Source organism: Bufo gargarizans, chromosome 2 (genome assembly GCF_014858855.1).
Source record: "Bufo gargarizans isolate SCDJY-AF-19 chromosome 2, ASM1485885v1, whole genome shotgun sequence".
In the NCBI taxonomy this organism is placed as follows: Eukaryota; Metazoa; Chordata; class Amphibia; order Anura; family Bufonidae; genus Bufo; species Bufo gargarizans.
Window position 1 is genome coordinate 424,845,039 of NC_058081.1, and position 19,013 is coordinate 424,864,051.

At 42.5% G+C, this 19,013-nt stretch overlaps 1 protein-coding gene across 7 annotated transcripts in view; it reads right to left on the bottom strand.

Moving 5' to 3' along the window:
• Positions 1 to 19,013, bottom strand: part of FNIP1 (folliculin interacting protein 1) — a 257,563-nt gene that overhangs the window by 54,417 nt on the left and 184,133 nt on the right. For 4 of the 7 annotated variants that reach the window (XM_044280903.1, XM_044280907.1, XM_044280906.1 and 1 more), the window contains exons 2-4: positions 18,294 to 18,420; positions 17,859 to 17,927; positions 2,126 to 2,263 (exon numbers count right to left, since the gene is read on the bottom strand). In XM_044280903.1, coding sequence (XP_044136838.1) covers positions 2,126 to 2,263; positions 17,859 to 17,927; positions 18,294 to 18,420 — 334 coding nt within the window. The remainder of the gene's footprint in view (positions 1 to 2,125; positions 2,264 to 17,858; positions 17,928 to 18,293; positions 18,421 to 19,013) is intronic. The other 3 variants (XM_044280904.1, XM_044280908.1, XM_044280910.1) reach the window with 2 other exon arrangements.

Here is a 19,013-nt window from a genome sequence, read left to right on the forward strand (position 1 = left end):
AATGGACCCTAAAAGTTGAAAACTATAATTTATCCTCAGAAAATAACTGCCTGGAATAGAGCTCCTCAGATATGTAGATATTCCCAGGTAAACACTTTGAAAACCATTTTGTAAATATCTAATTTCTATGCAGAGATCGTTGAACACTGTACTGATTTCACATCACAAGCCCAAAACCAGAGATTGCAATATTAAATGATTGTTTGATAAGCTATCCACATCTGATTTCTATCAGAAGTTTTTTAATGGACAAAAATCGAATGGCCACTATTTGAGCCATGTAGAAGATGTACAGTCGTGGCCAAAAGTTTAGATAATTACATAAATATTGGAAATTGGAAAAGTTGCTGCTTAAGGTTTTATAATAGCAATTTGCATATACTCCAGAATGTTATGAAGAGTGATCAGATGAATAGCATAGTCCTTCTTTGCCATGAAAATTAACTTAATCCCCAAAAAAAAAAACTTTCCACTGTATTTCATTGCTGTCATTAAAGGACCTGCTGAGATAATTTCAGTAATAGTCTTGTTAACTCAGGTGAGAATGTTGACGAGCACAAGGCTGGAGATCATTATGTCAGGCTGATTGGGTTAAAATGGCAAACTTGACCTGTTAAAAGGAGGGTGATGCTTGAAATCATTGTTCTTCCATTGTTAACCATGGTGACCTGCAAAGAAACTTGTGCAGCCATCATTGTGTTGCATAAAAATGGCTTCACAGGCAAGGATATTGTGGCTACTAAGATTGCACCTCAATCAACAATTTATAGGATCATCAAGAACTTCAAGGAAAGAGGTTCAATTCTTGTTAAGAAGGCTTCAGGGCGTCCAAGAAAGTCCAGCAAGCGCCAGGATAGTCTCCTAAAGAGGATTCAGCTGGGGGATCAGAGTGCCACCAGTGCAGAGCTTGCTCAGGAATGGCAGCAGGCAGGTGTGAGCGCATCTGCACGCACAGTGAGGCGAAGACTTTTGGAAGATGGCCTGGTGTCAAGAAGGGCAGCAAAGAAGCCACTTCTCTCCAAAACAAACATCAGGGACAGATTGATCTTCTTCAGAAAATATGGTGAATGGACTGCTGAGGACTGGGGCAAAGTCATATTCTCCGATGATGCCCCTTTACAATTGTTTGGGGCATCAGGAAAAAGGCTTGTCCGGAGAAGAAAAGGTGAGCGCTACCATCAGTCCTGTGTCATGCCAACAGTAAAACATCCTGAGACCATTCATGTGTGGGGTTGCTTCTCATCCAAGGGAGTGGGCTCACTCACAATTTTGCCCAAAAATACAGCCATGAATAAAGAATGGTACCAAAACACCCTCCAACAGCAACTTCTTACAACAATCCAACAGTTTGGGGAAGAACAATGCATTTTACAGCACGATGGAGCACCGTGCCATAAGGCAAAAGTGATAACTAAGTGGCTCGGGGACCAAAACGTTGACATTTTGGGTCAATGGCCTGGAAACTCCCCAGATCTTAATCCCATTGAGAACTTGTAATCAATCCTCAAGAGGCGGGTGGACAATCAAAAACCCACTAATTCTGACAAACTCCAAGAAGTGATTATGAAAGAATGGGTTGCTATCAGTCAGAATTTGGCCCAGAAGTTGATTGAGAGCATGCCCAGTCGAATTGCAGAGATCCTAAAAAAGAAGGGCCAACACTGCAAATACTGACTCTTTGCATAAATGTCATGTAATTGTTGATAAAAGCCTTTGAAACTTATGAAGTGCGTGTAATTATATTTCACTACATCACAGAAACAACGGATATCATTTGTTTCCAGATCTGTCTGACAAATGCATTGCAATACCGGATCAGTCTCTCTGGTGTCATCCAAAAAAAACACATCCGGTATGTATCTTTCATAGATTTAAAGGTCTGCGCACGTGCATACAGCATTCTGCGGTATTTTCTCCGGCCAAATACCGTAAAAGGGACTGAACTGAAGACATCCTGATGCATACTGAACGGATTGCTTTCAATTCAGAATGCATTGTGATAAAACGGATGCGTTTTTCCCCCGGTATTGAGCACCCTTATCTAGACTAAAAGGTGCTTTTTAAACTTTTGGGTAGAGTTACTTTAAGATAAAAACTAGTGATGCAACAGACAACTTTTACCAACCTGGTACTTTGGACATTGTTCTTTTGTGTCAGAAGTCAGTGAACTAGCTGAACTGTCCAGAGAAGTCGAGCTGTCTCCTCCAGCTCTAAGCTGGCAACACTTTCCAAACACCCTTACTGGAGTGTCGGTCACGAGTTTCTGTGGAATGGAAAAGCAAATGTTAGCTTTTCAGTTCTAAACCTAGTTGCAGAAAATTAAAAAAAGGTCATCACAAGGACAAATGACGATTCCGTACCACCTTACAATACCTGAGCAAAAGAAATATGGGAGGTTTTGCAGGAGGGAGTGAGATTGGTTTAACACATTTACTAAAACATACGCGAGAAACTGAATCTCCCCCAGATTATCAAAATTTCCACATAGCTCTGATTTTTTAAGTATATTAAGTATTTATTAACCAATAGGCCTGACAGAACAACAGACCTGCAGGTTGGGAGACACCTGGGAAATAGTGACCACAAAGTAATAACCTTCCAATTATCATTCAAGAGAGCATTTCTACAGGGAGGAACAAAAATACCAAACTTCAAAAAAGCTAAATTTAGCCAACTAAGAGAGGCCATAGGCCTAACTTAATGGTATAAAGTCCTCACAAATAAAAATACAGCCACAAAATGGGATATCTTTAAAAGCATCCTCAAATCTCATTGTGAGAGGTATATACCATATGGGAATAAAAGGTTAAGAAACAAAAAGAAACCAATGTGGATAAACAGAACTGTAAAGAAAGCAATAAATGACAAAAAGAAAGCATATAAAACACTAAAACAGGAAGGTCGCACAGAAGCACTGAAAAACTATAAGGAAAAAAATAGAACATGTAAAAAACAAATAAAAGCAGCCAAACTAGAGGCCGAGAGATTAATTGCCAAAGAGAGTAAAACTAACCCTAAAATGTTCTTTAATTATATAAATGTTAAAAAGTATAAATCTGAAGGTGTCGGCCCAGTAAAGAGTAATGAGGGGGAAGTCGCAGAGAGCGACGAGGAGAAAGCAAAGCTGTTAAATATGTTTTTCTCCAATGTATTCACTGAGGAAAATAAACTGTCAGATGACATGCCGAATGTTGAAATAAATTCCCCATTAAAAGTGTCCTGTCTGACCCAGGAAGAAGTACAACAGCAACTTAAAAAGATTAAAATAGACAAATCGCAAGGACCGGATGGCATACACCCCCGTACCCTAAGGGAATTAAGTAATGTCATAGCCAGACCCTTATTTCTGATATTTGCAGATTCTATATTGACAGGGAATGTCCCACAGGATTGGCACATGGCAAATGTGGTGCCAATATTCAAAAAGGGTCCAAAAACAGAGCCTGGAAACTATAGGCCGGTAAGTTTAACATCTGTTGTGGGTAAACTGTTTGAAGGTTTTCTGAGAGATGCTATGTTAGAGCATCTTAACGGAAATAAGCAAATAACGCCATATCAGCATGGCTTCGTGAGGGATCGGTCATGTCACAGTTTCTATGAGGAGGTAAGTTCTAGAACTGACAGCGGCGAATCAATGGATGTCGTCTATCTGGACTTCTCCAAAGCATTTGACACTGTACCACATAAAAGGTTAGTATATAAAATGAGAATGCTCGGACTGGGAGAAAACGTCTGTAAGTGGGTAAGTAACTGGCTCAATGATAGAAAACAGAGGGTGGTTATTAACGGTACATACTCAGATTGGGTCACTGTCACTAGTGGAGTACCTCAGGGGTCAGTATTGGGCCCTATTCTCTTCAATATATTTATTAATGATCTTGTAGAAGGCTTGCATAGTAAAATATCAATTTTCGCAGATGACACTAAACTCTGTAAAGTAATTAACACTGAAGAGGACAGTATACTACTACAGAGCGATCTGGATAGATTGGAGGCTTGGGCAGATAAGTGGCAGATGAGGTTTAACACTGCCAAATGTAAAGTTATGCACATGGGAAGGAATAATGCAAGTCACCCGTACTTATTAAATGGTAAAACACTCGGTAACACTGACATGGAAAAGGATCTAGGAATTTTAATAAACAGCAAACTAAGCTGCAAAAAACAGTGTCAGGCAGCTGCTGCCAAGGCCAATAAGATAATGGGTTGCATCAAAAAGGGGCATAGATGCCCGTGATGAGAACATAGTTCTACCACTTTACAAATCGCTAGTCAGACCACACATGGAGTACTGTGTACAGTTCTGGGCTCCAGTGAACAAAGCAGACATAGCAGAGCTGGAGAGGGTCCAGAGGAGGGCAACTAAAGTAATAACTGGAATGGGGCAACTACAGTACCCTGAAAGATTATCAAAATTAGGGTTATTCACTTTAGAAAAAAGACGACTGAGAGGAGATCTAGTTAATATGTATAAATATATCAGGGGACAGTACAGAGATCTATCCCATCATCTATTCATTCCCAGGACTGTGACTGTGACGAGGGGACATCCTCTGCGTCTGGAGGAAAGAAGGTTTGTACACAAACATAGAAGAGGATTCTTTACGGTAAGAGCAGTGAGACTATGGAACTCTCTGCCTGAGGAGGTGGTGATGGTGAGTACAATAAAGGAATTCAAGAGGGGCCTCAATGTATTTCTGGAGTGTAATAATATTACAGAATATAGCTACTAGAGAGATCGTTGATCCAGGGATTTATTCTGATTGCCTGATTGGAGTCGGGAAGGAATTTTTGTTCCCCTAAAGTGAGGAAAATTGGCTTCTACCTCACAGGGTTTTTTTGCCTTCCTCTGGATCAACTTGCAGGATGACAGGCCGAACTGGATGGACAAATGTCTTTTTTCGGCCTTACGTACTATGTATAGTGACATCAAGAGATATAACTAAACAGATGTTAAGAAGTTCTGAAAAATATCTTCAGAGGTTATTATTTGTGACTGTATCACATTTCACTGCTAGGTGCCTTATCCAAACAGAGAATTACAGGATCAGTCTAGTTTTCAAGTACCGTATGACTGCTTCTATAGGAGATGGAGGTTTACTTCAGTTCACTTATCTCCCTGATCATAAGTAAATAACTGAACCATAGTCATATGCCACCATGTGAATTGAATCTTAGCACATGGAATTTTACAATGAGTAAAATTATGGTATGGGGCCCAATAGTAATTTAGAGATTCTTCTGTCATGCTAAAATATACGAATGATGTGATGCTAAAGGATTTGACCTTTTAACTAATAATTTCAACCTCTTTCAAGTAAACACCTGCACTATTTTGCTCCCACATCGCCCCCATACTTTCCAGAAATAGAAGCTAGTTATCAGAATACTGAATAATGTGCCAGCGCCTGAAACAAATCAGTGAATACTGCCTGCCACGGGAAGGCTGGTAGAGGTGCAGTTGCAGTATAGGGTGCTCTTACCACAGAAAACACCAGTTTACTGAATTAAAAACAAGACTCACAAAAATAAACCATGATATCTACTTCACCTTATACATTCCTTCTTATGTCACTACTGTAGTTAACCGTATGCTAAAAACTTTAGCTCCTCTTTATATTAGGCCATTGCATGATTCGATATTCCTCTCAACCCTACAAGTTATTATCAGATGATTACAACTCTGGAGGAAGCATGTCTAGTAATTCTCAACCCTCCTCCCTATTTCCATTATTCTAAAGTCATTTAGAACTATTCTTTGTTTTTATTTTATTTTTACCAAATTTAAGTGGAATAAGAAACAGAATAATTTTCTGTGGCAAGGTCATAAAAAATGTCTACGTAAACTTCACAAACAGATGGCAGTGACATGAAAGTATTAACTGTAAGGACTGGATTATGTGCCATGACTGGTGGACAGGTGGCAGCTCAGAGGCTGGATATTACATGTGGCTATAGCTGTGGGGATTATACACGTGAACATTGTAAATATTTTATTCCAGGTCTTATTCCATGTAAACATTTTTTATAGGATGGCATGTTAGATACAACCAACCTTAAAGGGATTCTGTCACCTCCCCTAACCCAAAATCCGATTTTAAAGCAGCCATGCAGCACAGCTTACCTTGATTAGGCTGTGCTCTTCTATCTTGTAATCCGTCCAGTAGTTTCTGTAAAAAACAACTTTTATGGTTATGCAAATGAGCCCTGAATGTGCCCAGAGGGGCGTTTTGTTCCCCTTAGTGAGCCCAGTACCGCCCCTCTTACAGTGCCTTCCTTGCGACTGTCTGCGCTCTTCCCTCAGTCAGCAGGGAAGAGCTAGCATCGGACATCACTGGGCTCGGCGCATGCCCAGTGACGAGGATGAAGCTCCTGCCCTCAGTCTCCTGCAGATCGCACAGGCGCAGCCCTCAGTGGGGTACTGCGCCTGTGCGAGAGTTCGTTCGGCCGTGAGGGAGGGGGAGGAGAGGCTGTGGCAGGCTGGGGGCGGGTTAGACAGTCGCAAGGAAGGCGGGCTGGGCACTGTAAGAGGGGCGGTACTGGGCTCACTAAGGGGAACAAAACGCCCCTCTGGGCACATTCAGGGCTCATTTGCATAACCATAAAAGTCGTTTTTTACAGAAACTACTGGACGGATTACAAGATAGAAGAGCACAGCCTAATCAAGGTAAGCTGTGCTGCATAGCTGCTTAAAAATTGGATTTTGGGTTAGGGGAGGTGACAGAATCCCTTTAAATGCTATAAATCATCACAGAGCCATGAGCTATAATAAGATGTCAAAAAACATACAAAATCAGCAGATCTAAAACTGGTAAATTAGAAAAAAAAAAATTGTCGTGGCAGTCATAAGGGAATACTAATGTCAATGATCATATGATAACTATTCTCCTTTGCCACAACCAAATATAATATTTCTGACTAATGAACAGAAACAGCTTATAAACCATGGAAAGCAGTAAGGCAGAGTTCCCATCACCGTTCAGCCTTTCCATTCTCCTGCTCTGTTATAGGAGCAGGAGAACGGAAAGGACAGATTCGACACACAACTGAGTCAAATGGAGCCTAAGGACCCCATAGACTATAATGGGGTCCATTAGGTTTCCGTTCAGAAGATGATTTGGGAGCGGAGACAAAAGCTGTGCATGCAGGACTTTTGTCTCCGCTTCAAAAATCTTCCTTTGAGCGGAAAACTAACGGACCACATTATAGTCTATAGGGTCCTTAGGTTCCGTTCGGCATAGTTATATGCAGAATCTGTCCTTTCCGTTCTCCTGCTCCTAAACGGAGCGGGAGAACGGAAAGGATGAACAATGATGTGAACGAAGCCTAAAGGAGTGCTCCTTGATTTACATATTAGTGACCTTACCAAGCACAGCACCATAGATTGTATAGTGAATGTGGTTGCTATTGCAGCTCAGCCTCATTTATTAACAGGGGTGAGCTGTGTCTAGGTCATGTGACCGTGATATCATATGGAAGAAGAGAATGCTAAAAAGTGGCCTCTTTAGTTCCCCCTATTGGATTGCTACCATTATAAGTCACGTTACGATTGTTGGACTATCCTGAGAATAGGTCATCAATATGTAAATCCCAAAGAATCTCTTTAACCCCTTAGTGACCACTAATACGCCGTTTTACTGATTTAAACAAAGGGGGTTTGAGCTAAACAACTGGCTTTAATCAATCATTACAGGTACCCAAAATGGTGCATTAAAAACTATAACTTGTCCTGCAAAAAATAAGACCTCATACAAGTAGTGGTTCCTCATGTGGGCACTTAATATTAAAATTTTCCGTGTTTAACTGCTATTTGGTTTATTTAACAGAACTGTTCAAAAAGGAATACTGGACACTTTTTAAATGTCAGATGAGTTTTATGCATTTCGTGTGGAGTAATAAGAAATCTTGAACGGCTTTCTTCAGAAAGCCTCATCTCACATGTTCATATAACTCATCAACTCATGACTATAATGGATGCTCCCTTCACTCCTTAATACAACTGATGCCATATAGTCATGTTCCTCTTTCAGACAGGCAGTTAGTAATACCAATTAGATTGTGTAAAAAAGATAACACAGGACAAAAAAAAATCTGCCTGTCAAGAATTAGCTTAATGGAGAAGCAAAGCTGTCCATGAGTTACTATTCTGCAACAGGGTGGAGGGAGTGCTGGGCAGTCATATGATCACTCCGCAGTCTGTGAGCTAGAACTACAATTTATCTCTGAGCAACAAAGTTTCTGGCTAAGCTCAGCAGGCATGTGACATGCACCGCACTAATTCTGCTTGCTACAAAAAACAAAACAAAAAAACAACAGCACATACAAAGCCACATACTCAATAACAACTCACAATAATCTATGCACATATGTGTGCACACATAATATACCCAGCACCTATCCACAGATGTTGCTCGTCATGGTACAGAAGGATCAGACTTTTCCTTTATGTGCACATACCCTTCCCAACTGGAGCCTATGTCGCAGATTAAATAATAAATACAAAAAAATAAAAATAAACACACGCTGCACTATTTGGTCTGGCAATCTGAAAAACATCATGACGGAAACCCGACAGAACCTTTATGAAAGTCAATTGGGTCCATCCGGCTCTACTGGTGTCAGTCATGTAACTGATCCGGCACTCAATTCCGTCATTCTGCCCTTATGAAGGAGCGAACAATCGAACTGATGCCTGCAGATCTGAAGAGATTTGTCAAGATAGGCCTGGAATTTCAATAGGTGCTCATTCCCTCTGTCCTGGAATTTCAATAGGTGCTCATGGATAACAACAAAACTAACATTCAGAGAAGACAGATTTTTGTTTAGAAAAAAATAAAAAAATAAAGCTGGAGTAAGATCTCAAACATCTCAGCAAAGTATTGTATATTTTATAAAGAAAAAAAATAATTATATTCTATAAAACAATCTTTTGAAGTAACAGATTCAAATCCCGTGGCTGCATTACTGAGAGATGTTGATATTTCCACTTCCGAATTTGATAAAATGCATTGTTGGTATGAAGAACAAATATGGATTGAAGTCACCAAATACCTTCCCAACTCAAATATTTATGACAGATCCACAGGATCCATGAGTGTCTGATAGTTAGGACTCCACCTATCTTAAGAATGGGGGATCCCAGACCCCATCTGTTGAGAACAGAAAGGTAGCCATGCATGCACAACCTTATCCATTTACTTCTATGGGGGTTTCTAGAAAAGCCGGGCATGCCAACCTCACTAGTGTTAGAACTCCCATAGAAGCAAGTGTGAGCTCTGTTCCGGACACACATGTGGGCCCCATCCTGTGGCTATGCCATAAATTACAGTTGGATAGAACGGTGTAAGCCAACCCTACCTGTCTTGAATATGTGTGCATTTGTAGAGACATATGAAGTGGTCTGAACACACAATTTGAAGCAATCAGGATCTCCCAGTGATGGAGCCTCAAGCAATCAGCTCCCAGCAGAGAAAATACTGAAAATCTGTCAGATTTTTAATTTACATTAATAGCCCATTTTAACCTACCTAATAGTAGCTCTCCATTGAGTAACTGAACGGATCAGAAGCAGAGCATTTTTACCAGAGTTGGATCCACTGCTCCTGAAAATATACTTTTAAGGCTAGCCTAAGTGACGTTCGCTAAAGCATGATCAAGGTCACAAGGTGTAATCTACTACAGAAACAAGTGCACCAAGCTTATAGCAGTTAACTTCACAGCCACATGATACTAAGTGTGGAATAGTTTGAGTCCTTCAGGGCAGCAGGCAGCATATTGAGGATACCACATGGTCAGCGACTTCCAAGCTAAAAATCAACGCTAAAATGTAGAAACCTGGCAAGAAGTGATGGTCCTGCAATTTTTTTTAATATATCTTGGCTTCTGACTGGGCCCGATATGTGCAGAATTGACTGTAGTTCTCACTGACACCAATATGACTGACTACCTGGTTTTTACAGTATGGTAGTATGTGAGCATCCCAATTCTTTATTAAAGCAGTCAAAAAAGACATCGGGGGAGATATATCAAGACTGGCAAGAGATGTGCCTGATTTGTTATTAAGAGGCAGAGGTCTCTTGACAAATCAGGCGCATCTCTCCCCTGCGGCAGAAAGTGAAGTATACACCAGCTACAGGCTGGCTACAATTGTTGCATATAGGGCTTGATAAATGGCCCCCAATTTCTCTGGGTTAGGGACTTGTTCAGATGGTGCAAATGTGAAGCAGTAATTAGTATGTTGGGCCTCATTTGATTTGTCACAGGAATGAGGGTTGCAAAGAAGTTTCTGGGGGAGAAGGGGGGCATTCAAAAATTTGCTGCGGGCCCAATAATTTCTAGTTACGCTGCTGCCACAAATAGCAAAAGAAAGTAAGAAAAAAATAAATACCCAATTGGAGTTATATAATAACCTACACAAAAATGATTTGGGCTAGATCCCCAGAGAAAAAGTCCAGGAAGCAGCTGACCAATACCATCAGTGGTGAGACTAGACAGGACTATTTTACGTGGGGCCAGAAGCTTCAGATCAAGTCTTTATGAGGTGGTGTGCTATCTGTTGTCATGGGATAGTACTGCTGCCATGGTCCGAACACTGTAATAACTAGAATTGCTTATTTTAAAAAAATTGCTTGTACTCGGCAAAAAACTGCCAAGTAGCAGCCTGGTTCAATGCTAATGGAATCCATTGCAGGGATTATGCACTTTTGCACCATTTCCACTTGTAGAGGTATAGTATAAAGAAAGTGAAAATCAAACGGCAGCGGTGGCTCACCCTCTTCCTATACGGATAAGGTGCACACCCCCTGGTCCCACCCTTAGGACCAAATGTAAAGAATTGTCTAGAAAAAAACAGGTGTGGGGGGGCACACTTCAAATGACAACACTCTGAGGGATGATAATAATACAATTTAATAAAATTTAAATTAAGATTACGCCCCTAAAACATACATAAAATGTGGTACATCATTGAATATGTTCCAATCAATTAAAATGCACACTCAATTCGCAGGATGGCTCTGTAAAGCAATATATACTAGTGTCCACAATCAGCAATGCTAACCAAACAATTGATAGCTAAAGTCCGGCAACTTCAAGCTAGAGGTAATAGTGTCCCGCAAGTAAGTGGGGCAGATGTATATATTCACATCTACTGTTTGTTCCAGTGCCCTCTCAATCTCATGCCCACACTTAGGAGCTGACAGTCAAGAACTTGAAAATGCTGTTATGAGGTAAAGTGCTCCAAACCGAGCCCGGTCTTACCCTTCACCGCTGTTGTAGCGTTATTCCAGGAGGCCGCACACCCGCAGCGTCCCACGTGGTGTGCTGCTGCCTGTACGCGGCGTCCCACGTGACCTGGTTTCCAAGGGGACCGGATGCAAGCTCGTGTGACGTGTAACTTGTGCGTCAGCATCCACTCTGTACTTTTAGTTACGTGACTTTCTTTTCTTTGCCGGCTTTCTCGCTTTTTCTTTGCTCGTGTGTAGATCAACGCTTACTCTAGACACCGCCAGATGCGTTTCGGGGTCTCAAGCCCCTTCCTCAGTGGCCTACTGGGTAAGCGGATCTTTACTCTTTATAAAGGGTTAGCTCCACCCTCCTTCCTCCATATTGTTTCTGCTTCCACTACTCTATGGGGTGGATTTGCTTTGCATGAACCGAACTTTCACCCTGATGTGCCTTTTTATCATACATCTTGTATAAAATACTTTAAAACAATAAATACAAATGCCCCATATCTATAAAATTGATATCAGAGAAGACTACAAGGTCCTCAGGCTCCTTTTGTACATGCCCTGTGAAGGTATGTCAACAGGAAACATAGCCAAATGGAAATGCTGATTTATTCCCTAAGGTAATGCGGTGCCTGTACATGGAGCATCCTAGGAAGACCAGGATGTCTTACTACACAGTTTATTCTCTGGTATGCAACCCCATGACCATATAAAATAGCTGAGAGTGCTAGGCAGGAGGAGAAAAGGACAAACATAACTTGCTCTCTCTGCAACTACCACACCCTCTGCACATTGATTGACTAATACACTGCTTGGCCTTGTCATCATGCCTGGCCCTGCCAATCAAAGTGCAGAGGACGTGGTAGTTGCAGAAAGAGCAGAGCCTCTAAGTGTAACAGCAACACCCCCGTTGCTCCTAGAGGCTCATTTGCATATATTAAAACATTTTTCTCAGCAATGCAGGCATATATGTACATGGGACCAACACCAATGCCTTCAGCTGCCAAGTTCTCATGTAACAGGTTTGCCAGTTTAATTAGGTACAAATCTGATGACAGATGCCCTTTAACCACTTCAACCCCGCTAGCTGAAACCCCTTTCATGACCAGAGCACTTTTTACACTTCGGCACTACACTACTTTCACCGTTTATCGCTCGGTCATGCAACTTACCACCCAAATGAATTTTACCTCCTTTTCTTCTCACTAATAGAGCTTTCATTTGGTGGTATTTCATTGCTGCTGACATTTTTACTTTTTTTGTTATTAATCGAAATTTAACGATTTTTTAGCAAAAAAATGACATTTTTCACTTTCAGCTGTAAAATTTTGCAAAAAAAACGACATCCATATATGAATTTTTCGCCAAATTTATTCTTCTACATGTCTTTGATAAAAAAAAAATGTTTGGGCAAAAAAAAAAAAATGGTTTGGGTAAAAGTTATAGCGTTTACACACTATGGTACAAAAATGTGAATTTCCGCTTTTTGAAACAGCTCTGACTTTCTGAGCACCTGTCATGATTCCTGAGGTTCTACAATGCCCAAACAGTAGAAAAAACCCACCAATGGCCCCATTTCGGAAAGTAGACACCCTAAGGTATTCGCTGATGGGCATAGTGAGTTCATAGAACTATTTTTTTTTTGTCACAAGTTAGCGGAAAATGATGATGATTTTATTTTTTTCTTACAAAGTCTCATATTCCACTAACTTGCGACAAAAAATTTAAAATTCTAGGAACTCACCATGCCCCTCACAGAATACCTTGGGGTGTCTTCTTTCCAAAATGGGGTCACTCGTGGCGTAGTTATACTGCCCTGGCAATTTAGGGGCCCATATGTGTGAGAAGTACTTTGCAATCAAAATGTGTAAAAAATGACCGGTGAAATCCGAAAGGTGCACTTTGGAATATGTGCCCCTTTGCCCACCTTGGCTGCAAAAAAGTGTGACACATCTGGTATCGCCGTACTCAGGAGAAGTTGGGGAATGTGTTTTGGGGTGTCATTTTACATATACCCATGCTGGGTGAGAGAAATATCTTGGCAAAAGACAACTTTTCCCATTTTTTTATACAAAGTTGGCATTTGACCAAGATATTTTTCTCACCCAGCATGGGTATATGTAAAATGACACCCCAAAACACATTCCCCAACTTCTCCTGAGTACGGCGATACCAGATGTGTCACACTTTTTTGCTGCCAAGGTGGGCAAAGGGGCACATATTCCAAAGTGCACCTTTCGGATTTTGCAGGCCATTTTTTACACATTTTGATTGCAAGGTACTTCTCACACATATGGGCCCCTAAATTGCCAGGGCAGTATAACTACGCCACAAGTGACCCCATTTTGGAAAGAAGACACCCCAAGGTATTCCGTGAGGGGCACGGCGAGTTCCTCGAATTTTTTTTTTTGTCACAAGTTAGCGAAAAATGATGATTTTCTTTTTCTCTTTTTTCCTTACAAAGTCTCATATTCCACTAACTTGCGACAAAAAATTAAAAATTCTAGGAACTTGCCATAGTTATACTGCCCTGGCAATTTAGGGGCCCATATATGTGAGAAGTACTTTGCAATCAAAATGTGTAAAAAATGACCGGTGAAATCCGAAAGGTGCACTTTGGAATATGTGCCCCTTTGCCCACCTTGGCAGCAAAAAAGTGTCACACATCTGGTGTCGCCGTACTCAGGAGAAGTTGGGGAATGTGTTTTGGGGTGTCATTTTACATATACCCATGCTGGGTGAGAGAAATATCTTGGCAAAAGACAACTTTTCCCATTTTTTTTATACAAAGTTGGCATTTGACCAAGACCCAGCATGGGTATATGTAAAATGACACCCCAAAACACATTCCCCAACTTCTCCCGAGTACGGTGATACCAGATGTGTGACACTTTTTTGCAGCCTAGATGCGCAAAGGTGCCCAAATTCCTTTTAGGAGGGCATTTTTAGACATTTGGATCCCAGACTTCTTCTCATGCTTTTGGGCCCCTAAAAAGCCAGGGCAGTATAAATACCCCACATGTGACCCCACTTTGGAAAGAAGACACCCCAAGGTATCCAATGAGGGGCCTGGCAAGTTCATAGATATTTTTTTTTCCGCATAAGTTAGCGGAAATTTTTTATTTATTTTTTTCTCACAAAATCTCACTTTCCGCTAACTTAGGACAAAAATTTAAATCTTTCATGGACTCAATATGCCCCTCAGCAAATACATTGGGGTGCCTTCTTTCCAAAATGGGGTCAGTTGTGGGGTGTTTGTACTGCCCTGGCATTTGAGGGTCTCCGCAATCATTACATGTATGGCCAGCATTAGGAGTTTCTGCTATTCTCCTTATATTGTGCATACAGGTAATGAGATTTTTTTTTCCGTTCAGCCTCTGGGCTGAAAGAAAAAAATGAACGGCACAGATTTCTTCATTCGCATCGATCAATGTGGATGAAAAAATCTCTGCCAAAAAAAAAAAAAGGAGGGGAAAGGCGTCTGCCAGGACATAGGAGCTCCGCCCTACATCCATACCCACTTAGCTCGTATGCCCTGGCAAACCAGATTTCTCCATTCACATCAATCGATGTGGATGAATAAATCATTGCCGGGATTTTTTATTTTAATTATATATACAAAGTGTTTGCCAAAGCATAGGAACGCCGCCTCCTCCTCAGCTCGTATGCCTTGGCAAACATATCTGTTACTGCAGAGTAGAAATCTCGTCTTGCAGCGCCGCATACACCGACTTGCGTGTAATCTGACAGCAGCGCAATGCTTCTCTCAGAATGCACATCAGTGCTGCAGCTAATCGATCGGTTGGTCCACCTGGAAGGTAAAAAGAAAAAACCAGGCCGCAACGCAATAATTTTATTAACTTTGGAACAGAATATATAAACTTTAACTTTTTTAACTGAACATTAACCTTTTTGCTTACTGGTGTTTTTTTTTTTATTTTTTTTTAACCTTTATAGAACAAACCTCTCCTTCCCCATGGGTCAATGTGCAAAGCGCAAATCGCCCAAAGATGTGGCGAAGTGCGTTATGCACTTTGTCCCAGGTGAAAGGAGACGTTTGCAGCAGCTGTGTGAGTAAATGGGCCCTAATAGCCCTGTGTGCCTGTCCTGGTGAGATGATCCCTATGCTAATAGTGTACCTGTGAGTGGTACTTCCGGAAACACTCTCCAAAGCATAGGGCAGGGTGGTCAGGACAGTCAGGACAGAAATAGCGGGTGTCACGCCTTATTCCACTCCTGCTACAGACACGACATCTTTTTCGGGGTGACAGTTGGGTTGAGGTACCAGGAACGACATTGGGGAAATGTCGCTCGTGTAGACGGCTAACTACACTGGTGGATGGGGCCACGGAACCTCCTGGGTACAGGAGGTTCTCGATGATCTCTTCCTGAAATTTGAGGAAGGATCCAGTTCTCCCAGCCTTACTGTAGAGAACAAAACTATTATACAGAGCCAATTGAATTAAATATACAGACACCTTCTTATACCAGCGTCTGGTTCTGCGGGAAACTAAATACGGAGACAACATCTGGTCATTGAAGTCCACCCCTCCCATGAGCAAATTATAGTCGTGGACTGAGATGACATGGGTTGCTCGCTCAATTTGTATTGTCGTGTCTGCGTGAATGGAGGAGAGCATGTAAACGTCACGCTTGTCTCTCCATTTCACCGCGAGCAGTTCTTCGTTACACAGTGCGGCCCTCTGCCCCCTTGCAAGACGGGTGGTAATGAGCCGTTGGGGGAAGCCAGCGCGACTAGTACCACAGGCGCCAATCCGTTCTAGAAACAAATGCCTAAAGAGGGCCACACTTGTGTAAAAATTGTCCACATAAAGATGGTACCCCTTGCCGAATAAGGGTGACACCCTTTCACAGAGCTTATACAATTTGACCCCATACCGGGCGCGCTTGCTTGGGATGTATTGTTTGAAGCCAAGGCGCCCGGTAAAATGTATCAGGGACTCGTCTACGCAGATGTTTTGCTCTGGGGTATACAAATCTGCAAATTTCTGGTTGAAATGGTCTATGAGGGGCCGAATTTTGTGGAGCCGGTCAAAAGCAGGGTGGCCTCTGGGACGGGAGGCGGTGTTGTCACTAAAGTGCAGGAAACGCAGGATGGCCTCAAAACGTGCCCTGGACATAGCAGCAGAGAACATGGGCATGTGATGAATTGGGTTTGTGGACCAATATGACCGCAATTCATGCTTTTTAGTTAGACCCATGTTGAGGAGGAGGCCCAGAAAAGTTTTAATTTCGGAAACTTGGACTGGTTTCCACCGGAAAGGCTGGGCATAAAAGCTTCCCGGGTTAGCGGTTATAAATTGTGTGGCATACCTGTTTGTTTCGGCCACAACTATGTCTAAGAGCTCCGCAGTCGAGAACAGCTCAAAAAAATCCCAGGGCCGAACCGATCTGAGCTGTCTCAACCCGAACTTCAGACTGGGCAGTGAAAGGGAAAACTACAGGTGCGGTTGAAGTTGGGGACTGCCAATCAGGGTTTGCCAGCACTTTAGGGATTCTAGGGGCTCTACGGGCACGTCTTTGCGGTGGCTGCGACGGGGTCACTACTGCACGTGCCACCGTACCAGCTTCAACTGCCCTTCTGGTGCTCGCTACTTCACCAGGTTGTACGGCAGTGCTGGTACTAGGTCCAGGGAGGGCTGGGCTGCTGGTGTATGCCTCACCACGTAATCCGACAGCACCATCCCCACTCTGCTGCTCTTGAAGCGGATCCTGCGCAACCTGTGGTCTAGCGACACGGGGCCGGGTACGCCTGGTGCTATCAGGGACCTCAGCCTCCTCGCCCGAACTTTGGGTCAGAGAGCCACTGCTTTCTACAGGTTCGTATTCTGACCCGCTGGATTCATCAGATGAGGGTTCCCATTCCTCATCCGCCTGGTGCTATCAGGGACCTCAGCCTCCACGCCCGAAACTTTGGGTCAGAGAGCCACTGCTTTCTACAGGTTCGTATTCTGACCCGCTGGATTCATCAGATGAGGGTTCCCATTCCTCATCCGACTGGGTCAGCGAATAACGAACTGCGGTGCGGTGGGCTGGGCGCTAACTGATCGCAAACTACCTAACCAAGGGGCCTAAACTATACCTAAAACCTAACGGTCAATACCAGTGAAAAAAAAAAAAAAGTGACAGTTTACACTGATCACTTTTTTCCTTTCACTAGTGATTGACAAAGGGGTGATCAAAGGGTTAATTGGGGTTCAGGGGGGTGATCTGGGGCTAAGAGTGTAGTGTTGGTGTACTCCCTGTGTAGCCTGCTCCTCTGCTGGATCCAACCGACGAAAAGAACCAGCAGAGGAGCAGGCAGCCATATAACAGATCATATTTACAAATATGATCTGTTATCTGGCTCTCTGATTGGATTTTTTGAAAATCATCAGCTTGCCAGCCGCGATCGAAATGTCGGCCCGAACTGCGCATGCGCGGGCCGCATAGCGCGTCATCTCGCGTCTCGCGAGATGACGCGTATATGCGTCGTTGTGCGCAGCGCTGCCGCCTCCGGACCGCACATCTGCGTTAGGCGGTCCAGAGGCGGTTAAAGGGGTTGTGCAACATATTTTTATATTTTTTTTACGTTAGGCTACTGCAGTAAAAAATTATCATAATTACACCATCTCTGAAGCGCTGGTCCGGTCCTCTTGCTGCTGACTGTTTACAAACTGCTGACAGATTCCCTCCCTATCAAGAACAAAATTGCATGCTGTGCTATTCTTGTCGTAAAAGGTCATAGAAACCCCAATGGACCCCTCCCCTCGCCGTAAAGCAGGTGAGAACATAGCAGCAGTCAATATTGTCATCTACTAACAATATAAGACAAACAGTGTGGTTAACACGTTATTATGCTTTACTATTTGCTCAGTGCTTCTTGCAATTGTAAACATCCATTAAAGCCACTCATTCTCTTCCTCTAGGGAAAATGTGAGGTGTATAAATCTCACTCAAATAACTGCACCCAGACAGGCATGTAACGGTAAGAAACCAGAAGAACTCCTCTGCTGCAATGACGCGTTCACTAATATCATATTATAGAGACAAGTAGCTCACCGACACAGACAGGTCCTCAGTCTTGCGTTTAGCACTCGAGTCAAACAAAACATTTCTTCCTCGCTTCTCGCAGTCTTGATACACAATCAGGCGGATCTGGCTTGGGTCAAATTCATAAGATGGCCAGCTATAAAATAAAGAAACAACATTACAATTAAGGTTTCAAAATAAATAGCATCAAGTTTACAGTTAAAGTCCACTCCTCATGCACACTGTGTGCCTGCCGTCTGTGGACGCAGACTCATTCACTTGAATGGGGATTGTGTTCTGCATCAGACTGTCCGCCCGGCAAAATAGTGCACTCAGTAGTGCTTCCGATCCATGCCTCCGTTCCGCATCATATCTTCCAGAATGTGGACCAGTGATACGGTTCTCACACGGCCGATGCCCGTATATTGCGAACACACTGTTTGCGGGCTGCAATACAGGCACAGACCTGCTACAGTGATGTGCATGAGGCCTAAGGCATATTATATACAAACTGGACTTCAGGCATCAGGGACCATCCACACAGGAAATAATTTCAGAAAAAAAATCTGCATGATTTATATGTGGATGCCAACCCAGAATGAAAATTAATTAACATTCTGCAGAAAAAAAAAAAAAATGCAGCAAAGGTCAATTCATCATTTGCGGTACTCTTATTCTTATTTGCCGAGACTCTTTCTGCAGATGTTCTGCCCACAAATCTTGGAGAATCCACAACATGTGAACATACAT